This window comes from Anoplophora glabripennis, unplaced genomic scaffold (assembly GCF_000390285.2).
Source record: "Anoplophora glabripennis isolate ALB-LARVAE unplaced genomic scaffold, Agla_2.0 scaffold746, whole genome shotgun sequence".
Classification (NCBI taxonomy): Eukaryota; Metazoa; Arthropoda; class Insecta; order Coleoptera; family Cerambycidae; genus Anoplophora; species Anoplophora glabripennis.
Genome location: NW_019416820.1, coordinates 41,699 through 61,928, shown reverse-complemented (window position 1 = coordinate 61,928; position 20,230 = coordinate 41,699). Strand labels below are relative to the sequence as shown.

At 33.8% G+C, this 20,230-nt stretch overlaps 1 protein-coding gene across 2 annotated transcripts in view; it reads right to left on the bottom strand.

Annotated features, from left to right (window-relative positions):
- The window catches only part of LOC108914723 (probable G-protein coupled receptor 158), an 81,575-nt gene that overhangs the window by 47,376 nt on the left and 13,969 nt on the right, over positions 1-20,230 (bottom strand). For both annotated transcript variants that reach the window (XM_018720590.1, XM_018720591.1), the window contains exon 2: positions 11,847-12,418. In XM_018720590.1, the coding sequence (XP_018576106.1) occupies positions 11,847-12,374 (528 nt within the window). In that variant the 5' untranslated portion in view covers positions 12,375-12,418. The remainder of the gene's footprint in view (positions 1-11,846; positions 12,419-20,230) is intronic.

Genomic DNA, 20,230 nt, shown 5'->3' with positions numbered 1-20,230 from the left:
GTTAGCAGGTAATATTCTTTAAGTACTTTGTTGTTAATTGTTCTATATAATCTTATGATTGTGATGATTATAGATGTTTCATGATAATAATTCTTTGTAAGTTTAGCTTCCATTGCTTTATGCTCAAGGGCATATATTTTTCCAAGGTAAAATTGTTATAATTATACTTAAAGTTTGCCCATTATTTATTTCATGTTAAAAATATATGTATTGTCCTGATTGCCAGACATTACAATAACGACTTCTTTGTTTCACATCTAACTTGTTTTTGCCACGATTACGTTATACGTAAAATATAGATGTTTCATGATAATAATTCTGTATATGTTTAGCCTTCATTGTCTTACGCTCAGGGGCGTATATTTTTCTAAGATAAAATTGTTACAATTATTATTAAAGATTGCTCATTATTTATTACATGTTAAAATATGTATATTGTCGTGACTGCCCAGATATTGCAATAACGACTTCTTTGTTTCACATTTAACTTGTTTTATCATGATTACGTTGTTCTTTGATTTCTTGTGCTCACTTTATGTCATACGTCTATACGAGCCTTGTTGAATTTACTAACATTTTCGCCCGTGCGGAACGAATCTGGATTAAGCTCGATTGCCTCCCGTATGGGACTCCAGTGTTATGAAGGATCTTCCGAAATCTCAACTATAGCTGGATTGCCTCCCGTATGGGACTCCAGTACCTTCCGGCTCTGCCGGCTAACTAACACCAAACCTCTTCAGTTTTACTTGGAAGTGTGTATGACTAATATGAGGTAACAGATGACATTTAGTGACACATTAAATGAGACAGGTCTTATTTATCATTAGCAAAGGTTCTTAATTTATGCCTTTGGTTAGCGGTTGTTTTGTATTTATATTTGGGTGGTAAGAGCAACGATCGTGGGTTTCTCTGCCATGCTCTTTCCCCACAGGAGCTCTAGGTGAGCCTGGCACTCTCATTTTATGTTAAATGGTTGTTAATGTTTTTGTTGTTCTTTCTATTTGTCATATGTTTAATTTGAATTGTATGTAAATAAAGGTTAGGTGTATTTACTCTGCTTTTGTTTTAAATAATTAAACCATACATCCCCTCCACAAAGTTAGTAGCCAGCGCCTTCCGGTCAATTAAAACTGGATACACACAACGTAGGTAGTCCTTATGACGATCACATGTTTTTGGCCACCACTACGATATATTGTTTTTTATCGAACCTAGAGTTGTTATACTACAACAGGGTGAACCTTAAATGTATGTTTCATTTTTTTGAAATTTACCGCACAGTTTTAAGATAAGTTAACAATAGCTAGGATGTGAAATATTTTTAAAATGTCCATAGAAAATCAGAAAAAAAAAGTTTGATTAGATGATTCCTCGCTAATGAACTGTAAGCCAATGTCGACGTTCGAACACCTCCTTTGATGGCTCTGCAAAGGCCCTGAAACAATCTTCGAGTTAGATTTGGATATCTCTCGGAATTTCAAAGATCTTTGAAATATGCTCGTGCTGGTATCTGGACTATTAATTGTTCGGTATGGTGGTGTATATTTACGTTGCTCTGCCTCAGTTTGTTTTTCCGAGCATCGTCGGGAGCCCTATGCCACCAGAATATTCCTCCCGTCGGTATCGCCTACTGTGGCTTTGACAGTTAGGAGCGGTTGAGAGCATCGGGAACAGCTTCGTCTGAAAAGTTCGATTTCCGCTTCGCATTTTCTACTTCATTGAGATGATCAGCCCTCGAATCTCGGAAACTGCAATTGGTTTCCACCTCATACATAGTCTGCAAACGTAGCTCAGATTCAAAAGTTAAGCGAAATTCGAAAGCCAAATGTTAAGGTCTGGTATTTGGTCGGTTTTCCTGTAATGATGGCCAACCATCACTTCTAATATTCTATAATTAATATTCCCCAGACCCATTCACATCCAGAATTATACCCGTAATTAAAATAATTGTGTATATTTAAGGTTCACCTTGTCCAATAAATTTATGAATTAGGAATGTACGCTTCAAAAGTGTTCCTGCCAGGCATAGAAATTGTTTACGGCAAATTTTCAATATGAAAATAAGTGAAAATAAGTGTTTATTACGTAATATTTTGAGCGGAATATATTAATTTCCTCCAAACAGGACTATTGTACGATGTCTTGTAAATAGTTTAATATAAATTCTTCATCGCCGATCGATAAATTTAGAATGAGAACTTTGCAGGTGTGGAAAGAGCCTGGTCGTATTCCCGCTTATTAGCTTTGAGCGGAAAAATAGCTCCCCCTACGCCTAAATTACGGAGGACTTGCAATATTCCGCACTATTATTCACCAGCGGCAGCGCATTAAACTCGTTGCCGTTTCAGGACTTTTAGGTTTAATTTAATCCTCGCAAACATGCCTCTCGTCGCGACGCGACGTTTCAAATATCGTTTTAAAAGCCATCAAGTCAGTGGCGCATTGTTAAAAAATACTACTGGAAAATTGTAATAGTCAAAATTTTGGAGTTATTATTAAATAGTGGCGTCATTATAGGTTTGTATCTGCCTATACCTACTTACTTGTCTGTCTTATTATATCCATAACCTTGCAATGTATTTCTTGGTGATACAAATAATATATTAACACATTAATACTTGTTCTTATCTACGAGTAGTTAATTTAACCTAATCTCAGCTACATATTTAGATTTGCACACTATAAGGCTTATAAAGTATATCAAAGACATACTCTAAGTGTAAAGGGACATAATTGATAGAAATAATACTCTGATTTACATTCATAAAATTTTAAAGGGCCACGCATTAATTGCATTAGAAAGTGGTCTCAGTTCAAAATTACTGTGGATACAAGTCATTTTTGGCTACTGGAATAAAGTTCCGATCATAAAAACCCCCGCAGACGGTTTGTTTGTCTGTATTTGGCTAATTTTACTCCTTTTTTTTAGTATTTTAGATTCATGTATAGAAAAACGCAATACGGATAGCGATGTCACCCATTTGCAAGGAAGGTAAAGCCCATGAACGTATTGTAACGCCATCTGCACCCTTAACCCCCCAAACCAATCAATTTCATCATCAATTTTCAAGAGAGATAAAGCCTTGGAACCGTTTATAGGAACCATTCCTTGGAACCGTCGTTAAATAACTATATTTACCAGATCTAAGCAGAATTTTTGCACAGACTGCTACCTGCCCTACTATTTAGATCTCCTAAACATGTCACTTCTACTGCGGACTTTCTCCTTAATCTCGTGGACAAAATGGATTTGGTCAAACTGTAGACACGTAGACTAGGTATAGAATAATAGAAGGGGAGAGACATCTCAGACAAACAGCGTAATAAAATACGACGAATAAGTATTGTAAATGCAATCCAAGCACATATGCAATATTCTGATAAAAGAAACACGTATTGTCGAGCTTATTGTGCTTTGGGGGTACGAAATTTCATATTGAATAGGAGGAAAGATTTATGTTGGATGCACTCCAGTGGAATCCGTTACCCAGTAACCTAGGAAGCACCTCTCGCGGATACGCGTTTAGTAGCGAACGTCCAATTGCTGGGAGCCGGAGAATTTCATATGTTCGTTTGGGAATATTGAGCGTTTATATCAAGTTTCTCGGCGTAAAAGTCTTTCTATCACTATCTTATTCCGCTCTCGCTAGATCTGCACTTGGGTTTGTTTATTTTATTGCTGACAACACGTAGCTTAATAAACGTGTAGATTTAGTGCAGAAACAAATAACTTTTTTAAGTATGCGATATAGTGATGTGTGGCAAAATACCTAAATAAAGAAACAAATTAATAAATTCAAATACTAATTCAACTGCTGATCTTTATTTGTTTCTAAACACCGAAGGCTTTGAGTTATACGTCACGTTTGTTTCTTCAACCTTTCCAGTAGAGTTGCCAAAGTTACTCCAATCGTAGTAGATCTACTCCACCTAATATTGCCTTGATTGATAGATCATAGTTATAACAGGGTGTTTCAGGATTTAAGTCGACAAACTTTAAGCAAATATTCCTCATAAAAAAATAAGAAAAAAATCAAGTATAAATTTTTTTCGAAATATAGGGCGTTAAAAATTTTTTTAAAAATTCGAATTTTTTAAATAACTTCTAATTGAAGAAGGCTATTTAAGCTAAATTTCGCATGACACATTTTCTTATAAGATACCATTTGTCTATAGAAGTTGAAGTCCCGCAAGCAACCAGTGGCGGAGTTATGGGGACTACTGAAAATAAAAAATGATGATGTTTTTAGATAGAACAGTTTGTTCTTCACAAAAAGTGTACATTCACTTTTTTCCTAACGCTTATAGTTTCATAGCAAAATTGATTTTTCGGAAGGGTGCTTCTGGATTCTGTCGATAAACTTTAAAATGAACCTCAATTAAAATTTTCGAGTAGGCAGCTGTTAAGCAATGTTAATTTGACGTTTTAAATGTTATTTTGCGAATTGTTGCATGAATTATCCATTAGATAAAGCGTTAAAACTAATAATAAAAATAAATTTAATAATGCCGTCTATATTTTCCAACAATGAATATGCTGATATGGTCTTTGTATATGGTTTTTGTGATGGAAATGCCACGGCGGCTCGCCGTGAATATGCAGTAAGATTTCCTTATCGCAGACTACCAGCAAAGGAAACATTTTCAAGGACATTCAGTCGTCTCAGACAAACTGGGCCTTTCGGTATTCCAACTTATGCTGATGGACATTTTGCCCCACTTCAGGACAAAGTAAGATCGAATACTATTTTAAACCATTTCGATGAAAATTCATCCACGTGTCAGAAGATCTAGCTATGAGCTAGGTATTTCGTCAAGTTCCATTTGGAAGACTCTTCGGGCTGATGGACGCCACGCGTACCATATCCAGCGTGTGCAACATTTATTGCCTCAGGACATACGATGCAGGCGTGTGTTTTGTGACTGGATGTTAAACCAAGCAGAGAATGATGATCAGTTTACGCAAAAAGTAATGTGGGCAGATGAGGCAACATTTACTCGAAGGGAAATTTTAAACCAAAGGAACCACCATATTTGGTCCTACGAGAATCCACGGGCGGTAGGGGAACATAGTTTTCAGCATGAATTCCAATGTAACGTATGGCTGGGTGTGTTGGACAACATTATAGTTGGTCCCTATTTCCTTCCGCATCGGTTAAATGCTGACATGTTTAGCGAGTTCCTTGAAAATGGTTTTCAAGATCTGTTAGAAGATGTTCCGCTTAATAGTCGAATGAACAGTTGGTTTCAACTAGATGGTTGTCCTGCCCATTTTGGTAGAGGTCTTAGGGAGTGGTTAAACATTATTTATCTCAGGAGATGGATTGGTCGTGGAGGACCTGCAGCGTGGCCTACACGTTCACCGGATTTGACACCGATGGATTATTTCGTTTTATTTTTTGTTAAACAAAATGTCTACGAGTTGCCAGTTGATACCCTAGAAGATCTAAGACAGCGAATAGTCCGAGCGTGTCGAGAATTAACTCCAATTCAGTGTAGATCGGCCACTACCTCCATAATTAGAAGATGTCGTGCTTGTCTACAGTCCGGAAGCGCCCATTTTGAACAAAATATTTTTTAAATTATTTCATTTTTGATTCACTTTTCGCTTTGTCTAGGTATAATATTAATTGGTAATTTTTTGGTTGTTTCAATTTACAAATAAATTTTCAGGTATTGTTTGCCATCTTATTTTATTTAAAAGTACCACAACACAGGTAAATGAAGTGACTACAAACCGCCTGAAAAAATTTAGGAGTATACGTCGTTACGTTGTCGCATTACGACATAGTCACATTAGATGTTAGGTACTTAAATATTTCTATTGTTTTCGTCATATTTTATTTTTCTAAAAAAACACTCTATATCTCAAAAACGAAGCATCTCCTAAATAATTTTAATATTATTGGTTAAACCCAAGGGAAGGGGAGACAAAAAGGCTTATTTGACTCACACATACTCGAGACTAAGACCAATTTTAATAGGTACTATATTTTTTTTGGTTTTACGAGGAACGTCTTCCTAAAGTTTATCGACAGAATCCAGAAGCACCCTTTCGAAAAATCAATTTTTCCATGAAACTATAAGAGTTAGGAAAAACGTGAATGTACACTTTTTGTCAATAACAAACTGTTCTATCTAAAAACAGCAGCATTTTATTTTCAGTAAGGCCGTATTAATTTTTTTTTATAATTTAATCTGAGTCTGAGTTCCCATAACTCCGCCACTGGTTGCTTGCTGAACTTCTACTTCTTCTATGGAAAAATGGTATCTTATAAGAAGATGTGTCATGCCAAATTTGGCTTAAATAGCCTTCTTCATTTAGAAGTTATTTAAAAAATTCGAATTTAAAAAAAAATCTTTATCGCTCTATACTTCGAAAATGAAGCGTCTCTGGAAAAAAAAGTATACTTGATTTTTTTATTATTTTTTTATGAGGAATATCTCCTTAAAGTTTGTCGACTTAATCCTGCTTATGCTACTCACACTTCTACCTTTTCGAAGGCAGAGGCAACCCAGCTTTCCAGTGCATACACGCAAACAAAATCGCATCTCGCATCCTAACAGACAGCCCTTGCATCGTTTTGACAGCGCGTCAGGAACGTACCCCATCCTTTCCGACGCGACGCGACGCCTGTCCAACCTTAATTTGATACTTCGCCGAGCCGCAGGCAACACCCCTATCAAGTATTACGCGAGAAACGGAAACCCGGGACGCTTTGTTGGGCCGCGCCGCTACAGCCGTCTCGCAAATTAACGAGTGGATGGAATTAGTGCACAGGCTTCGCGGCGGCTGTCATATTTACGTCATGACTTCTAGTCGTTGCTGCAACGGCGAATTCTGAAGCGGGCATGAGAAATATGCGCGTCCTGCAATGAAATCGCGTAATAATGCCTAAAAGGGATGTTTTTTTTTGGTACTATGGAATATGGCAACAAAAATATGGTGTGGAGAATTTTACGAGAAAATTGTTTTCTTCGGTACCATTATCATATCGGACAAATTTTAGAATCTGTGGCTTTTGTAAATCAAAAGTATTGTATTCTAAAGAAAAGTATAGCAACTTTCGGAAAAAAGGCAAATTATTACAAACATAAGAACTAGTACTGCATATCTAAGTGCTTTATAACCATGTAGTCCAGACGGTACCTGTTTCAAAGAGTCCATATTTGGGTGAATCGTATATCCACGGAGATTTTTGGCTTTAAAATATCGCTAGAAATGAAAATTTTTCTATGCGCATAAAAAGAAACGTGGGCTTAACTTTTGGCGGCACAATATGTTAAAAAAATTGGAAAAATGTCATTATTTTTCTTCCTATTTAATTATGTATCTTTTCAAGAGTTGATTTTGAGCGAAAATGGAAGAGGAAAAAATGTTTGTAATTAAATTTTACAAAATATGACTAGCAACAAATCGAATGAATCATGATTATTATTGTAAAAATCGAAAAAATCGCCAAAAATTGAGTTAAAAAACATTACTCTTTAGGGAATTTTTTTGGGGTCTTTAAATTGGATATAGGACCTTCATACTTGGCTCAAGAAAAGTTCATGTTATGTAGAATCATCACACAAAATTTCACCAAAATCGGTTCGATAGATTTTGCATAATAATTTTGCAATCCAGATTTTGAAAAAAAAATTGCAAATTTTCAAAATTTTGCACAGCAAAAACCAAGGACTCTCAAGCTTTCAAACGATTTTTGAAAAATTCGAATCCGTCAATTAGGAGAGCTCTGGCGCTTGTTTAAACATTGGTCGAATTTTTGTACTATAATTTTGTACTTTTGTAATATAATGAGTGAATTTCTCAATTGCTTATATTATAAACAGTAAATAATATTTAAATTACAGTTTAATCACAAAAGGAATGATGATTAAATTAATTACTAATTTTCGACATATTTTGAAAATAATTGTTGTTTAAACAATTTTAGAATATTTAAATACATTTGTTTTTGATCATTGATAAACAGTATATAAGTTTATGCACTTACCTTTGATGCAATAAAAAAATAAAGTTGATAATTAAAGGAATTAAAGGTAAATAATTATCGGACTGTTGAAAGACCAATAATTATTAACGATATGCATTTGAAAATACACTAATTGTTTTTTTAAATCGCGAGACATCGATTTAAAAATATCATCAAAATCAGACCTCTAGAAGCTGAGATATAAAAAATTTTTAAGCGCGTCGCGGTTTTGAACTCGTCGATTCAATTTCGAGCAGGCCGAAGTGGCCGCGCTCTTTGCTTCCCCCACCACCACCACCTGTACGATTTTCTTGAATTTCTCGCTTGCATAAATAACTTTAAACACGTTTTAAAGTAGGTTGCCAATGAAGAAAAGTATTGCAAACTTAGACCTGGTAAGTGCTCGGAATACCAAAGGTATTTTTCGAAAAATTAGCCCGGTTGTCCCAGTACATTTAGTGAAAATGACCAATCGATCTGTTTTTTTTTAAAGAAGCGTCTTTCCAATAACTTTTAAAACCTGCTTTAAAAAATTTGATTTGATTGAATATTTGCAAAGGTATTCTAATTGTTTATAAGTACAAAAATTCAACCAATGTTTAAACAAGCGCCAGAGCTCTCCTAATTGATGGATTTTAATTTTTCAAAGAGCGTTTGAAGGCTTGAGAGTCCTTCTATATGTGATTAAATTTTCAAGTTTCTAAGGGTCTTGGTTTTTGCTGTGCAAAATTTTGAAAATTTGCAAATTTTTTTTCAAAATATGGATTGCAAAATTATTATGCAAAATCTATCAAACCGATTTTGATGAAATTTTGTGTGATGATTCTACATAACATGAACTTTTATTGAGACAAGTATGAAGGTCTTATACGCAATTTAAAGACCCCAAAAAAATTCCCTAAAAAGTAAGGTTTTTAACCCCATTTTTGCCGATTTTTTCAATTTTTACAATAATAATCATGATTCATTTGATTTGTAACTAGTCATAGTTTGTAAAATTTATTTACAAACATTTTTTTCCTTTTCTATTTTCGCCTAAAATCAACTATTGAAAAGATACATAATTAAATAGGAAGAAAAATATGACATTTTTCGAATTTTGTGCCGCCAAAAGTTAAGCCCACGTTTATTTTTATGCGCATATAAAAATATTCATTTCTAGTGATATTTTAAAGCCAAAAAGCCAAAAATCTCCGTGGATATACCATTCACAAAAAACAAAACAGATACCGCCTAATCTAATGGCACTAAACTTGGCATCATTATATGTTATTCTCTCTAGTATTTTTATTAACATTATTTTTTTTATTTGTACAGGGTACCTCAAATTGGGATGAGGTAAGTTCCAATTTCGATAGAAAGTATTATCTTTGAGATTTGACAAAAACGACTAATGACGTCATCAATTATATTTTTTCCAGTAACATACCCAAATTTTTTCCTGTTAAAAACTCTCTTTTTTCTAATAAACTTATAATAGAGAAATTTTTCTGTATTACTTCTCGTATAAAAGTTATAAGCGATATCGCCCTAAAGAGTCTCAAAAGAAATACCACTTAAAAATCATATTAGCGGTGGAAGGGTCAAGTAATCGTTGGAAAATAATTGAATGTTCGTTGTTTAAGGTGCATAAATGTCATTAAGAATAAATAAAAGGATTAAACTCGATAATTCTTTAATACAGTATAAAACAAAAGGTGATGATAACAATAACTAAACTTAAATGAGGCAAACGCTTTCATTCTACATACATATTAAAATCTATTCTCTATATGACCTCTCATTTCAAGACAATCCAATCTCCACCCTTCTTTGTGTATCTTTTTAGATTTTTAATGCCTTAATAACGTGTTAATTTGCTCCTATAGCAATTTTGGAATATAAAAAAGCTGTTAGAATATTCTAATAGTAAAATTATACAATTTTATAAAGGCTTTGTTAGAGTCTTATAAATGTGATAAATGAAACTTCTGCTGCTTCCTTGTATTTTATAATCTTATAAACACTTGCCGGTAAATTTTTAAAGCATTAATGCAGCATATCGCTTGCACTATTAATGTTGTATAACATTATCATTTAAATAGATTATATGATTAACTTATAAATAATTTTAGCTTTTTAAGTTAAATAATATCACAAGCTTTAAAAAATATTCTATAAAAGGGTTCTATTACAGCTGTAAGCAGAATAGTTAGTAGTTTCTTCTCAACTAAAAAGCTATTTTTGGGAGATGCAGCAATATATATTGTACTTATAAAACTACTATATAGTAAAGCTTTCGAAGGCATAAAAATATATATGGAGATATTGTCCCTAATCTAAAAAAATCTGTGAATTAGAGAGTTTTAGTGTTAATACATTATTACAACCATAAAACTGCATGTTGTTTTCTAAAATTTGAATATCTACTACCTAATACCCAATATTTAAATATCTAATGCGTTATGTCCTAGGATACTATTAGTTACGCTTCAGGAAGATACTGGAATTATTAATTTTAATCATATTATTACGTTCAAATAAGCCCTTTATTATTTCAAAGAAACCTGCCAAATTTCTTTATTATCTGCTCTGTTGACGCCATTGGAATTGTAGCAGGAAGCAGTTTACGCAGAATTTTTAAACTGACAGTAGATAGCAAATTACTCTATAAAATACTATATAAAATATTTAAAATCTTAATTATTTTATAACAGATTTATAGTTACTGTGGTAGAAGTATCCTCCTAGCAGCCATATTTTTTCAAACATGCTTAGGACAAGATGTCAGCTATATTGTACACCAGAATTACGTCAAAAAGAAAAATATTTGTATCATGAAATAATTAGTTTTATGCATGTATATTGAATTATATTTAATATGTAATTTGTTATATGTACATATTTTTTATTTTTTTATTGAAATGAATATTGTGACATTATTTTTCAAAAATTATTACAGACGATTGCTAAATCTGCTTAATTTTAAAGGCGCTTAGTTTTTTTTAAAGGTATCATGATATATTTCATCAATAAAATTTTCGTTGCAAGTAGTTTTTTATTTTCTAGATACATATTTAATTTTATTGTGTATATTGGTAAACATTAACTCTTGATTACCTTTCTTATATTGCCGACAATGGGCAATAGCACAAAGCTTTCATTTTTATTATTAATAAAACGATTTAGTATAGAAACGCATAATTAAGTATAAAGTTAAAAAGTTTTGTTGCACTGTATATTAGAAACATTAATACAACATTCATCGCTTTCAAGTTGGGAAAAATAGCTTTTATAAAACATGTATAAACCTTTTCTTTGGAGACAACTATATCAGCAAATTTTTTTTATAAGACAATGTTTTCTGTATAAAGGTTTTATAGTATATTTTACAAATGCTGTAAGAATGCAACGACAGAACACCAATTAGTGGAATAAATATTGTATGCGCAGCTTTTATAAAATGGTTTTATAAACTTCGGCTATTTTGGATTTATAAATGCTTATTTAAGTAGACTTTAAACAACGAACAATCAATTATTTTCCAACGACTACTTGATCCTTCTACCGCTATGCGTAAATGTGATTTTTAGGTGGTATTTCTTTTGAGCCTCTGGGACGAAATTGCTTATAACTTTTAAAAAAGAGAGCTTTTTAACAGGAAAAAAATTTGGGTATGTTTCTGGAAAAATATAATTGATGACGTCATTAGTAGTTTCTGTCAAATTCCAAAGATAATACTTTCGATTGAAAATGGACCACGTGTCCCAAATTTTATTTTAATTTTTTGTATCCTCACAGTAGGCCCATACTATCAAGTTTCAGACACCCCGTACTGTGTTTAGAAAACTTAAATACGACCTGATTGAAAACAAAACTAACAATTACCTCGGTAGTTTCCAGATCGCACCTATGAGTCCCATTGTAGATCTCACTCAACGTCCGATCGCACTGGTTCAAGTCGATTCCGATGAGCAGACCTACCCCATAGCCGGCGGACTTAAAAAAATAGCTGTACAACCACGTACGTAGGAAATTGCAGTCCTTGAACGGCCTGCCCCAACCGTTATCGGTTAAATTGAAAGACCTCCAAAAAATATCAGTCTCCACGGTCCTGTTCGGGAAAATCTTCAGCCTACCGCTAATGTTTAATGCCAGAGCCGAGTCCTGCTTCGTTACTAGAATCACCGCTAAAACGTCTCGGTGGTCGGACAGCAGCTCTCTGGAGATGGTGGAGATGTTGTGGTTCTGGCCGATTTTACTAGCGATGCCCCTAGCGAGGCTGGACACGTCGGTGGTCAGTCTGGCTGGAGAGACTGTGTTAGAAAGAAATCTACTCTGACAGTGGGCATTCTGGGAGGGGTTTTCAGCGAGAACAGACGTCAGCAGAAGGAGGAAGGCGAAGACCTGTTTCATTCCGTCATTACTTCCATTTTGACGACGCACACTTTAAGAAAAACCTGAAACAAAATCGGTAAATAGTAAAATGTTTTCTTAATAAGCCATTCATTGCATGCAAGGGTATCTCCACAGCTTTTTACAAACTTTGACTGTAGAAAGTAGATATAAATAAAATTTTGATCAAAAAATCGTCAAAATTATAACGCCAAATTGTCAAAACCTCGTTAACGTATGTATATCAAGTCGTGGAATTTGTTGTTTAAATTATTTATATACATACTTGCAAAATATTCCTTAAAAATATTAATTAATATTGAAGACAGCTACGATTTTTGGACTAGCTGTTCATAATAAGATCAGGAACATCATTATCGTGTTCTACTGATGAAAATAACTGGGATTTTCAAGGAAGAGTTCCGAATTAATGGAATCAGTTCATTGGAACCGTTCCTTGGAAACCGCTTCTTTGGAACTGTACAGCCGTTCTTTGGAGTTATTCCTTTGAATCATTTTAATTAGAACAGTTCGGTTGGAACTGTTCCTTTTCTAGAAATTACATTTAGTTACCAAAGTTTATAAAAATTATATCAAAATACCCCGAATATTATTGTTTAAAATGGATAGTAAAATATGTACACAAAGAACTCTTAGTATTCTTAATAATATCGACCAATTTAATTCTATTCAAAACGTCGGAGAAATAATTATTTCTAAACCATTCAGAAGTTTATTTCTGAAATAGAGAAGAGGCAAAATGTAACTTTGACGATAAAACATGTGACAAATGTGTCAGTATTTCACAATTATGCCAAGTAGGTCGCTCCAATCCAAGACATCAAAACAAGTCGGAAAGCAATATCACTAAATTATGTTAACCAGGTTATTTTTAACGGAAATCTAGACGAAGTAACATTAAAAAATGTATCGAAAACAATATCAACATCCTCTAGTTATGTTAATCGGATTATTTTTGTACAAAACTTTCCAATAACTATTTCAAGAGTACGCAGAAAGACAACGTGGAAATGTGTAGTATTATTAAACTAAAAGCTTTCATATCAAGCCGATAGCTCTAAATCGTTTATCTAGTTCGTCTTCTCCCATCATATCTTTCACTTTCTAAAAATAAGCTCTTACTTCTGATGGAACCACAGAACAATTGCAGTAGAAAAGCAATCTTCACAGCTGGCTACCGTAAACGAACTTTCAACGGAAACAAATTTATTTACCACAATAGAAGATAACTAATGGTTCCATTAATTTTCGCTTAATTCCACGAAAATTCATTCGCAAAATATGCGTAAGAAAGTCCCGCCGATATAATGTTTTCTAATCGATTTATTCCTGGTACTTAACAAAGCAGCACGCCTTGATCAAAGCTTATTCAATTCTTCAAATGATTTATAGACTGGTGTCGTATATAATCCAAAAATAACCGTAGTCGTGTTGGCAAGAGGAAAATAACAGTGGTGTATCTGAATTGTTTAAACCCAAAAATGTGCATTTCTTATACAGCGAGAAAACACACTTAATTTATGATTCTCTACATTGATGAAAATTGTGCAAATTTGCAACCAAAACAACCAATGATCTGGAGTGTAATTTTACATAAAATTGTGTGAGAAAGTGTAATTTAATAGCTATTAATTATGAGTGTCACAAGAAGAATGTCGGATCTAAAATTAAAGCTAACGCGGGATGGAATTTCCCTTTGAATATCGTTGTTATAACAACCCAATAAAGCAGAAAAATTACACCAGCTTCTACTTTGTGAATATTGTTTGCAACCTGCCATTCAAATAGTTTGGAAGTTTGTTTTTGCTGGAAACTTTTCTATTATACCCAGTTCCATTATTCACCCCATTAAAATGCGAGTTAAATATTGTTTCAAAATAAAACTATGTTTCGTTAACTTTCGGTTCAGTCAATAAACAGACGCTGATAAACGAAGTGAAAGGGTTCGGATGGGCAGTTTCAGTAATTTCCAGCACGCTTTAATGAATGCGATGTGTTTTTATCGCTATTACACGATAGGGTGGACGATAAGGATAAGGGAAAATTGTTGCATAATTCTAATGAACATAACTCCTAAAAATATAGAATGAAATTAAATTTTCAATACAGTAGCAGGAGTTTGGTTAAAGTACAGGGCAAATCTTAAATGCATAATATTTTAAACAGTTTACAGCGTAGAACATACAATTTTTTTTGTAAAATTTTGCAAAATATGTATGATTTATGTTGTATTAAATTTACCATACATATTTAAACCTCTTAAATGATATACAGGCTGGCCAACTGAAAACGAAACATAGCCATTTTCAGGAACTACGTCAAGATTGTAGAAAAACGCTCAGACCCATTGATTTTGGATTAAAGGGGGACATTCTTTGCTGGTATTTTTGACTCCGCCACTTTCACCCCCAAGCAAGGGTAAGCATCACCCCAAAATATTTAAATGGCATTGGGGGTTGAGTAATATTTCTTTTGAAAGCTCTTACAATTCTCTTTACAACAGACTTTAAATTTTATAATTCCGCCCAATACTTTGAAAAAAATTTACATTTTAAAATTTAAATTATGTTTAGTTGCTTACTTACTACTTAGTTGATTAAATGTTCAAACTGATGACCGCCCGCTTCCATACAAGAATAAAGATTTTGTTCGAAACGTTCGCGCACATTCCGAAGCATTTCCGGAGTGATTCGACGGCATTCGTCGACGATTCTTTGACGCAAATCTTCCAGCGACGCTGGCTGTGTTTTATAGATTTTACTTTTTAGGTATCCCCACAAAAAGAAATCAAGGGGCGATAAATCCGGTGATCGTGGAGGCCACTCAATGCTGCCTCTTCTCCCAATCCAATTCCGTAGAAAACGTTGGTCCAAATACTGACGGACAATTAACGCATAATGCGGAGGAGCACCGTCCTGTTGAAAAATCAAATGATCTTCATCATACTCTGGAACATTTTCAATAATATCAGTCAAGGCAGGGTCAATAGCGTCTTCCAGTAATTGCAAATACATTTGGCCAGTCAAATTACCAGGTAGAAAAAAAGGACCCACCAGCCGGTCACCGAAAATTCCAGCCCATACATTTAATTTTTCCGGTTGCTGTGTATGCACCTCGTGAAAAACTCTTGGGTTTGAATTGGACCAATAGCGGCAATTGTGACGATTTACCGTCCCGTTCAAGAAAAAAACTGGATTCATCAGAAAAACAGATGTTAAAAAGGAACTGTGCTCGCTCACTCATTTTTTCGCAAAATTGCAAACGCCGGTCATAATCATCCTCATGAAGTTTCTGGACTAAATGTATTTTGTATGGATGGAATTTATTAAAAATGGTTTGTATGCTAGTTCGATTGATCCCAGACACAGATGCCAGCTGCCTCGTACTTAATGTAGGACCAAGATGAACTTGTCCTAAAACTGCAACTTCACTAGCTTCATTAACTACAGATTTTTCAATTTCTCGTTTTTTATTGGCTACGTTCCCTGTCTCTTGAAATTTTTTTACTAACTCTAGAACATACTTCCTCCTGGCATGTCGATCTTGATGTTGTTCATTAAATAGCTGATTTGTTCTATTCGCACATTTATTGTTCATAAAGTAAAGCGAAATGATATCTACCCTTTCCGCAATGGAATAAACCATAGTGTTTAATTTTCAAAAACACAATTAAATAAACTACCAACCAACGCTTCCAAATAATACTAGAAAATAATTTGGAATCCACTAATTTTACGTTCATTGTCTGTGTATAGCATTAAGTGGCGGAGTCAAAAATACCAGCAAAGAATGTCCCCCTTTAATCTAAAATCGACGGGTCTAAGCGTTTTTCTACAATCTTGACGCAGTTCCTGAAAATGGCTCTGTTTCATTTTCATTTGGCCATCCTGTATAATGGAATAATAGCGAATAAATAGATAGAAAATGAGGTCCTGTATCTTTTTGGGCTAGGGTAAATCTGGCCACATCGCATTATTTCGTCATCAAAAATTTACTTTCTGTATTACATTAATTCCCAATAACTGCCTTACAATCGACGAATTTTCTACAAATTGAAGTCTCTGTAATTATTTGTAATTTCCAATAATACTTAAGAATATATTATATACATTTAAGGATCACCCCGTATATGCACCAGATATTTCGTCAATTCAGGGTCAACAGAACGCAATACTATATAAAATGATTTTTTTTTCAATTCCGCTTTAATATCGCTACATATCACAGACAATTTGGAAGAATCCTTTTCTCGGTATGAGCCCGAAAAAGTCCCTTGGCGACGAATCCGGCACACCGCCTTGGCGTAGGGTCCTTCTAGTACATGGACCCGCCTGTATAGGTATCTGCAGCCTGTATCGATCCCGCATTGCCAGTCCTAATTAATGTAGAGTGCCGCAACAAAAACAAAACAGACTCTGCCTTCATTCTTGCGAATTAACATAAAGTATGAAGCTATCGATCGGCCATCGTTATTAGGAAAGCGTAATAAAAACGGCGCCAATAACAAAAAAAATGTCGATGCCGCAGAATATCGAGACGTCATCTTTTTGGAGCTACCTTGGTTCGTTCGCACTATGATATTTTATTAATTACTAAAGAATTATCAAATATTTTGGTGTTATTGCTTATATCTAGTTCATAAGACTTAAAAATAAGATTTGGTTTGAATTAGCTCGATACTTTACAATAAAGTGAAAATTGTATTTCTCTTTATGTTGTATGTTTAAAAATAAAAGCTATTTTCAGTTTTTCGGTTTAATTCACAATTCCACAACAGTCGTATATTTATTTTTTTGCTAAATTAAAAAAAACTGTCATAAACCGGACTCAGTTTTACTCAATCTTGTTTTCAAATCATATTATGATTAATTGACTGTCGCAAAGTAGGTACATATTTTTAAATTTGGGAAATATGTCGCAATTTTCTCATGCAGTCTATTTCCGTTTCAAATTGAGTACTGTCAAAAATATGTTTCTAAGGTTAAAGTATTTGTTTCCGTTAGAACAACGGATTTCGGAGAAAGTTGTTTTGTGCTAATATGCTTAGAGCAAAAATTTGTATTAATAAATAGAGGAAAGCAAAATACTGTTTAAATTTCCCTCTCAGTCTCACAAAGCACTATACTAGTTGTGCTCATTATATATGTACATTAAAAATAACCATCATTGTTTCACATGGAATTTTATTAATAGGATAAATATCCCCTTTACGTGACATAAAAAATGTATTGCAGTCGCGTTATCAAAATGTAATCATCGTTAGCTAGCCTACCGCAGATTATGCATCAAATGTTAGTGCCTTATTAGTTATTAATTATGACGCACTAAACGCAATCAATAGTCATACTAATTTAACAATATTTTTCACCGAATATCAATTTTATGTCGATATATTTCTCTTTTTTTTTAAACTAGAGATCAAGTTTTGGAGTTGCCTGTATTACACATTGCTGAGAACAGAAAATAGACCCATTTTTATTCCAATATGCCTTTTTAAAACGGTGGAAAGACACTATAAAACGTCACACAGCACTGGGTAAAGGATAGATGTAATTAAATCTTTAATACGTAATGTATAAATATGTACTGCTCTTTTGCTTCTTTCAAAACACGATTATTACTTAACAAAATTACTAAAGTAGGTTAATTTTAACTTGTTGCTTTCTTATCAATATACTGATCAAAGTTTGATTCATGTTTTTTTCAACGCTTCCTTATTTAGTGAGTTACACTGGAATAAAATTATTTAAGATAGTTTCTTTTATTCTTCTTATTCCATTGAAATAGATATCGCGCTGATATAAATTAGTTAATGAATAGACGGATAAACTACTTTTCACGAACGACCATTTACTGGGGTTAGTTGTATATAACTCAAGTTGGTTTCGAGTCCGTGAAACCAAAAACATATTTCACTTGCTTTTTACAAATACATCGTTCATACAATTATTTTTCTTACGGCAAAAGCTTCAAGTCCATCAGCTGCGATTTTTGTTTGTCATCTTCGGCAGAGTCGTTCGTTCCCCCTTATGATTGATTAATGCTCGATCTACCGACAGATAACGCGTATAAAACGATGAGAAATGGAAAAGCATGATGACTCGTAGAATTTAACGCACCTCGCCATATTATAAATATTTTTCGGCGCTTTTCGCCCTTACTCGCGTATCCAGAGATAATTTACTTTGCACGGTTTGCTCTTTAATAATTATAAAGGTAAACGGACGATTAACGCTTTATTTCGGTGAAAGGATATAATTCTGTATTGGATTATTTGGTTTAATTGTTTTCGCTTGTTTGATCTCGGAAAATATTTCGGAGCAACTGGATTTTCATAAAGAGGGTAATTTAATTGTAGAGGCTGTTTATATAGAACAGCGCCGGGGTGATTTGTTGAAAAACAAAAACCGTAGCACCTCAACAACAGCTAAGATCGCTGTGGCAAATATTGAGATTCATTGAAGACCGGACAGTTCGACCTTAATAAGAGAAAAGGGCAAAAGTTCGCAACAAAAAAGAATGTAGGCTTGCTTAGGGAAAATAATAATGTCCTCCCCGAACATACATTTTTATTCCACGTAACATTTCTTTCAGGTCCTCTATTACTTCTTATAAAAACCGTTTTGTTAAATGAAACTAGACGCAAATTTATTGCAAAAATATACAACTGTGGGAATACAATGATCCCAAATGTGTAGTTTCTGTTGTGAAGTAAAATTGCATAGTTACACATAAATGTAATATTTGGAGGGAACCTAAACTTTGTTCGTAGAGGGATAAGCATAATTATTTGTAATCTACTATTTCCCAAGTAAGGTTTGGCACTTGTCTTTAATCGGAAATCTGGATCTGGCAGCGACAACATCACATCGTGAGAGGTAACTGCAACAATGTGAATTCGCGAGACTGGTAAATGAGCTCTAAATTGTGGTTGAAGTGAGATTGTAATTATCCTAGCGGATTTAGAGAGAAATTGTAATGGGAATATACTAATTTGGTATTTATTTTGAAGCTTCTCTAGACGTTTAGTTGACTGTCAAGGCAGAAACTTCAATAAATAAAAAAATAGGCTCTGATATTTTAAATGCAATTAAAACACAACATGTATATGGGCTCTGACCCTGTGTTTTTGCCTAGACATTGCTCTCTAGTTTCTATGTCTCTACTTATTTTCTATCATACTTGAATCCGGAGTATTTCTGCATGTTTGGAAAGTATAGGATATTCTATATCACTTATCCAAGGTTAATGTACACGAACTTCCCTAAAGCTTTTGATAAATTCAAGCACCCCATATTGTTAGAATAACTCAACAACGTAGGTCTCTGCTGTGACCCAGTTAAATTATTTCGTTCACGTAATCCACCGCAGTATAATACTTCAAACGTTAGGAGTTCCTCAAGGGTCCATACTTGGACCTCTTCTATTTGTTGTTTTTTATCAATGATATTGCGGAAGACCTTGATGTACAACATCTATTACGCACTGACGATGTGCAAATATTTTGTCATATTAACGCTGTTTTAGACTATGATCTTCATAATAATAATAATAATAATAATAATAATAATAATATTTATATAACCACTTTCCTGCAAGTAAAAGCTTTATTAAAAGATGCTGAGAACAGTTATTCAGCATTAAATAAGTATTTATAAATCCAAAATAGGCGCAGCTTATAAAATCATATAATATTTATTCCACCTATTAGTGTTCTGTCGTTACATTCTTACAGCATTTATAAAATATACTATAAAACCTTTATACAGAAAACATAGGCTGCATAACCGATGTACACTATTGTCTTATAAAACAAATTTGCTGGTTTGTTGTTTTCTGGCCTGCTATTTACGAAG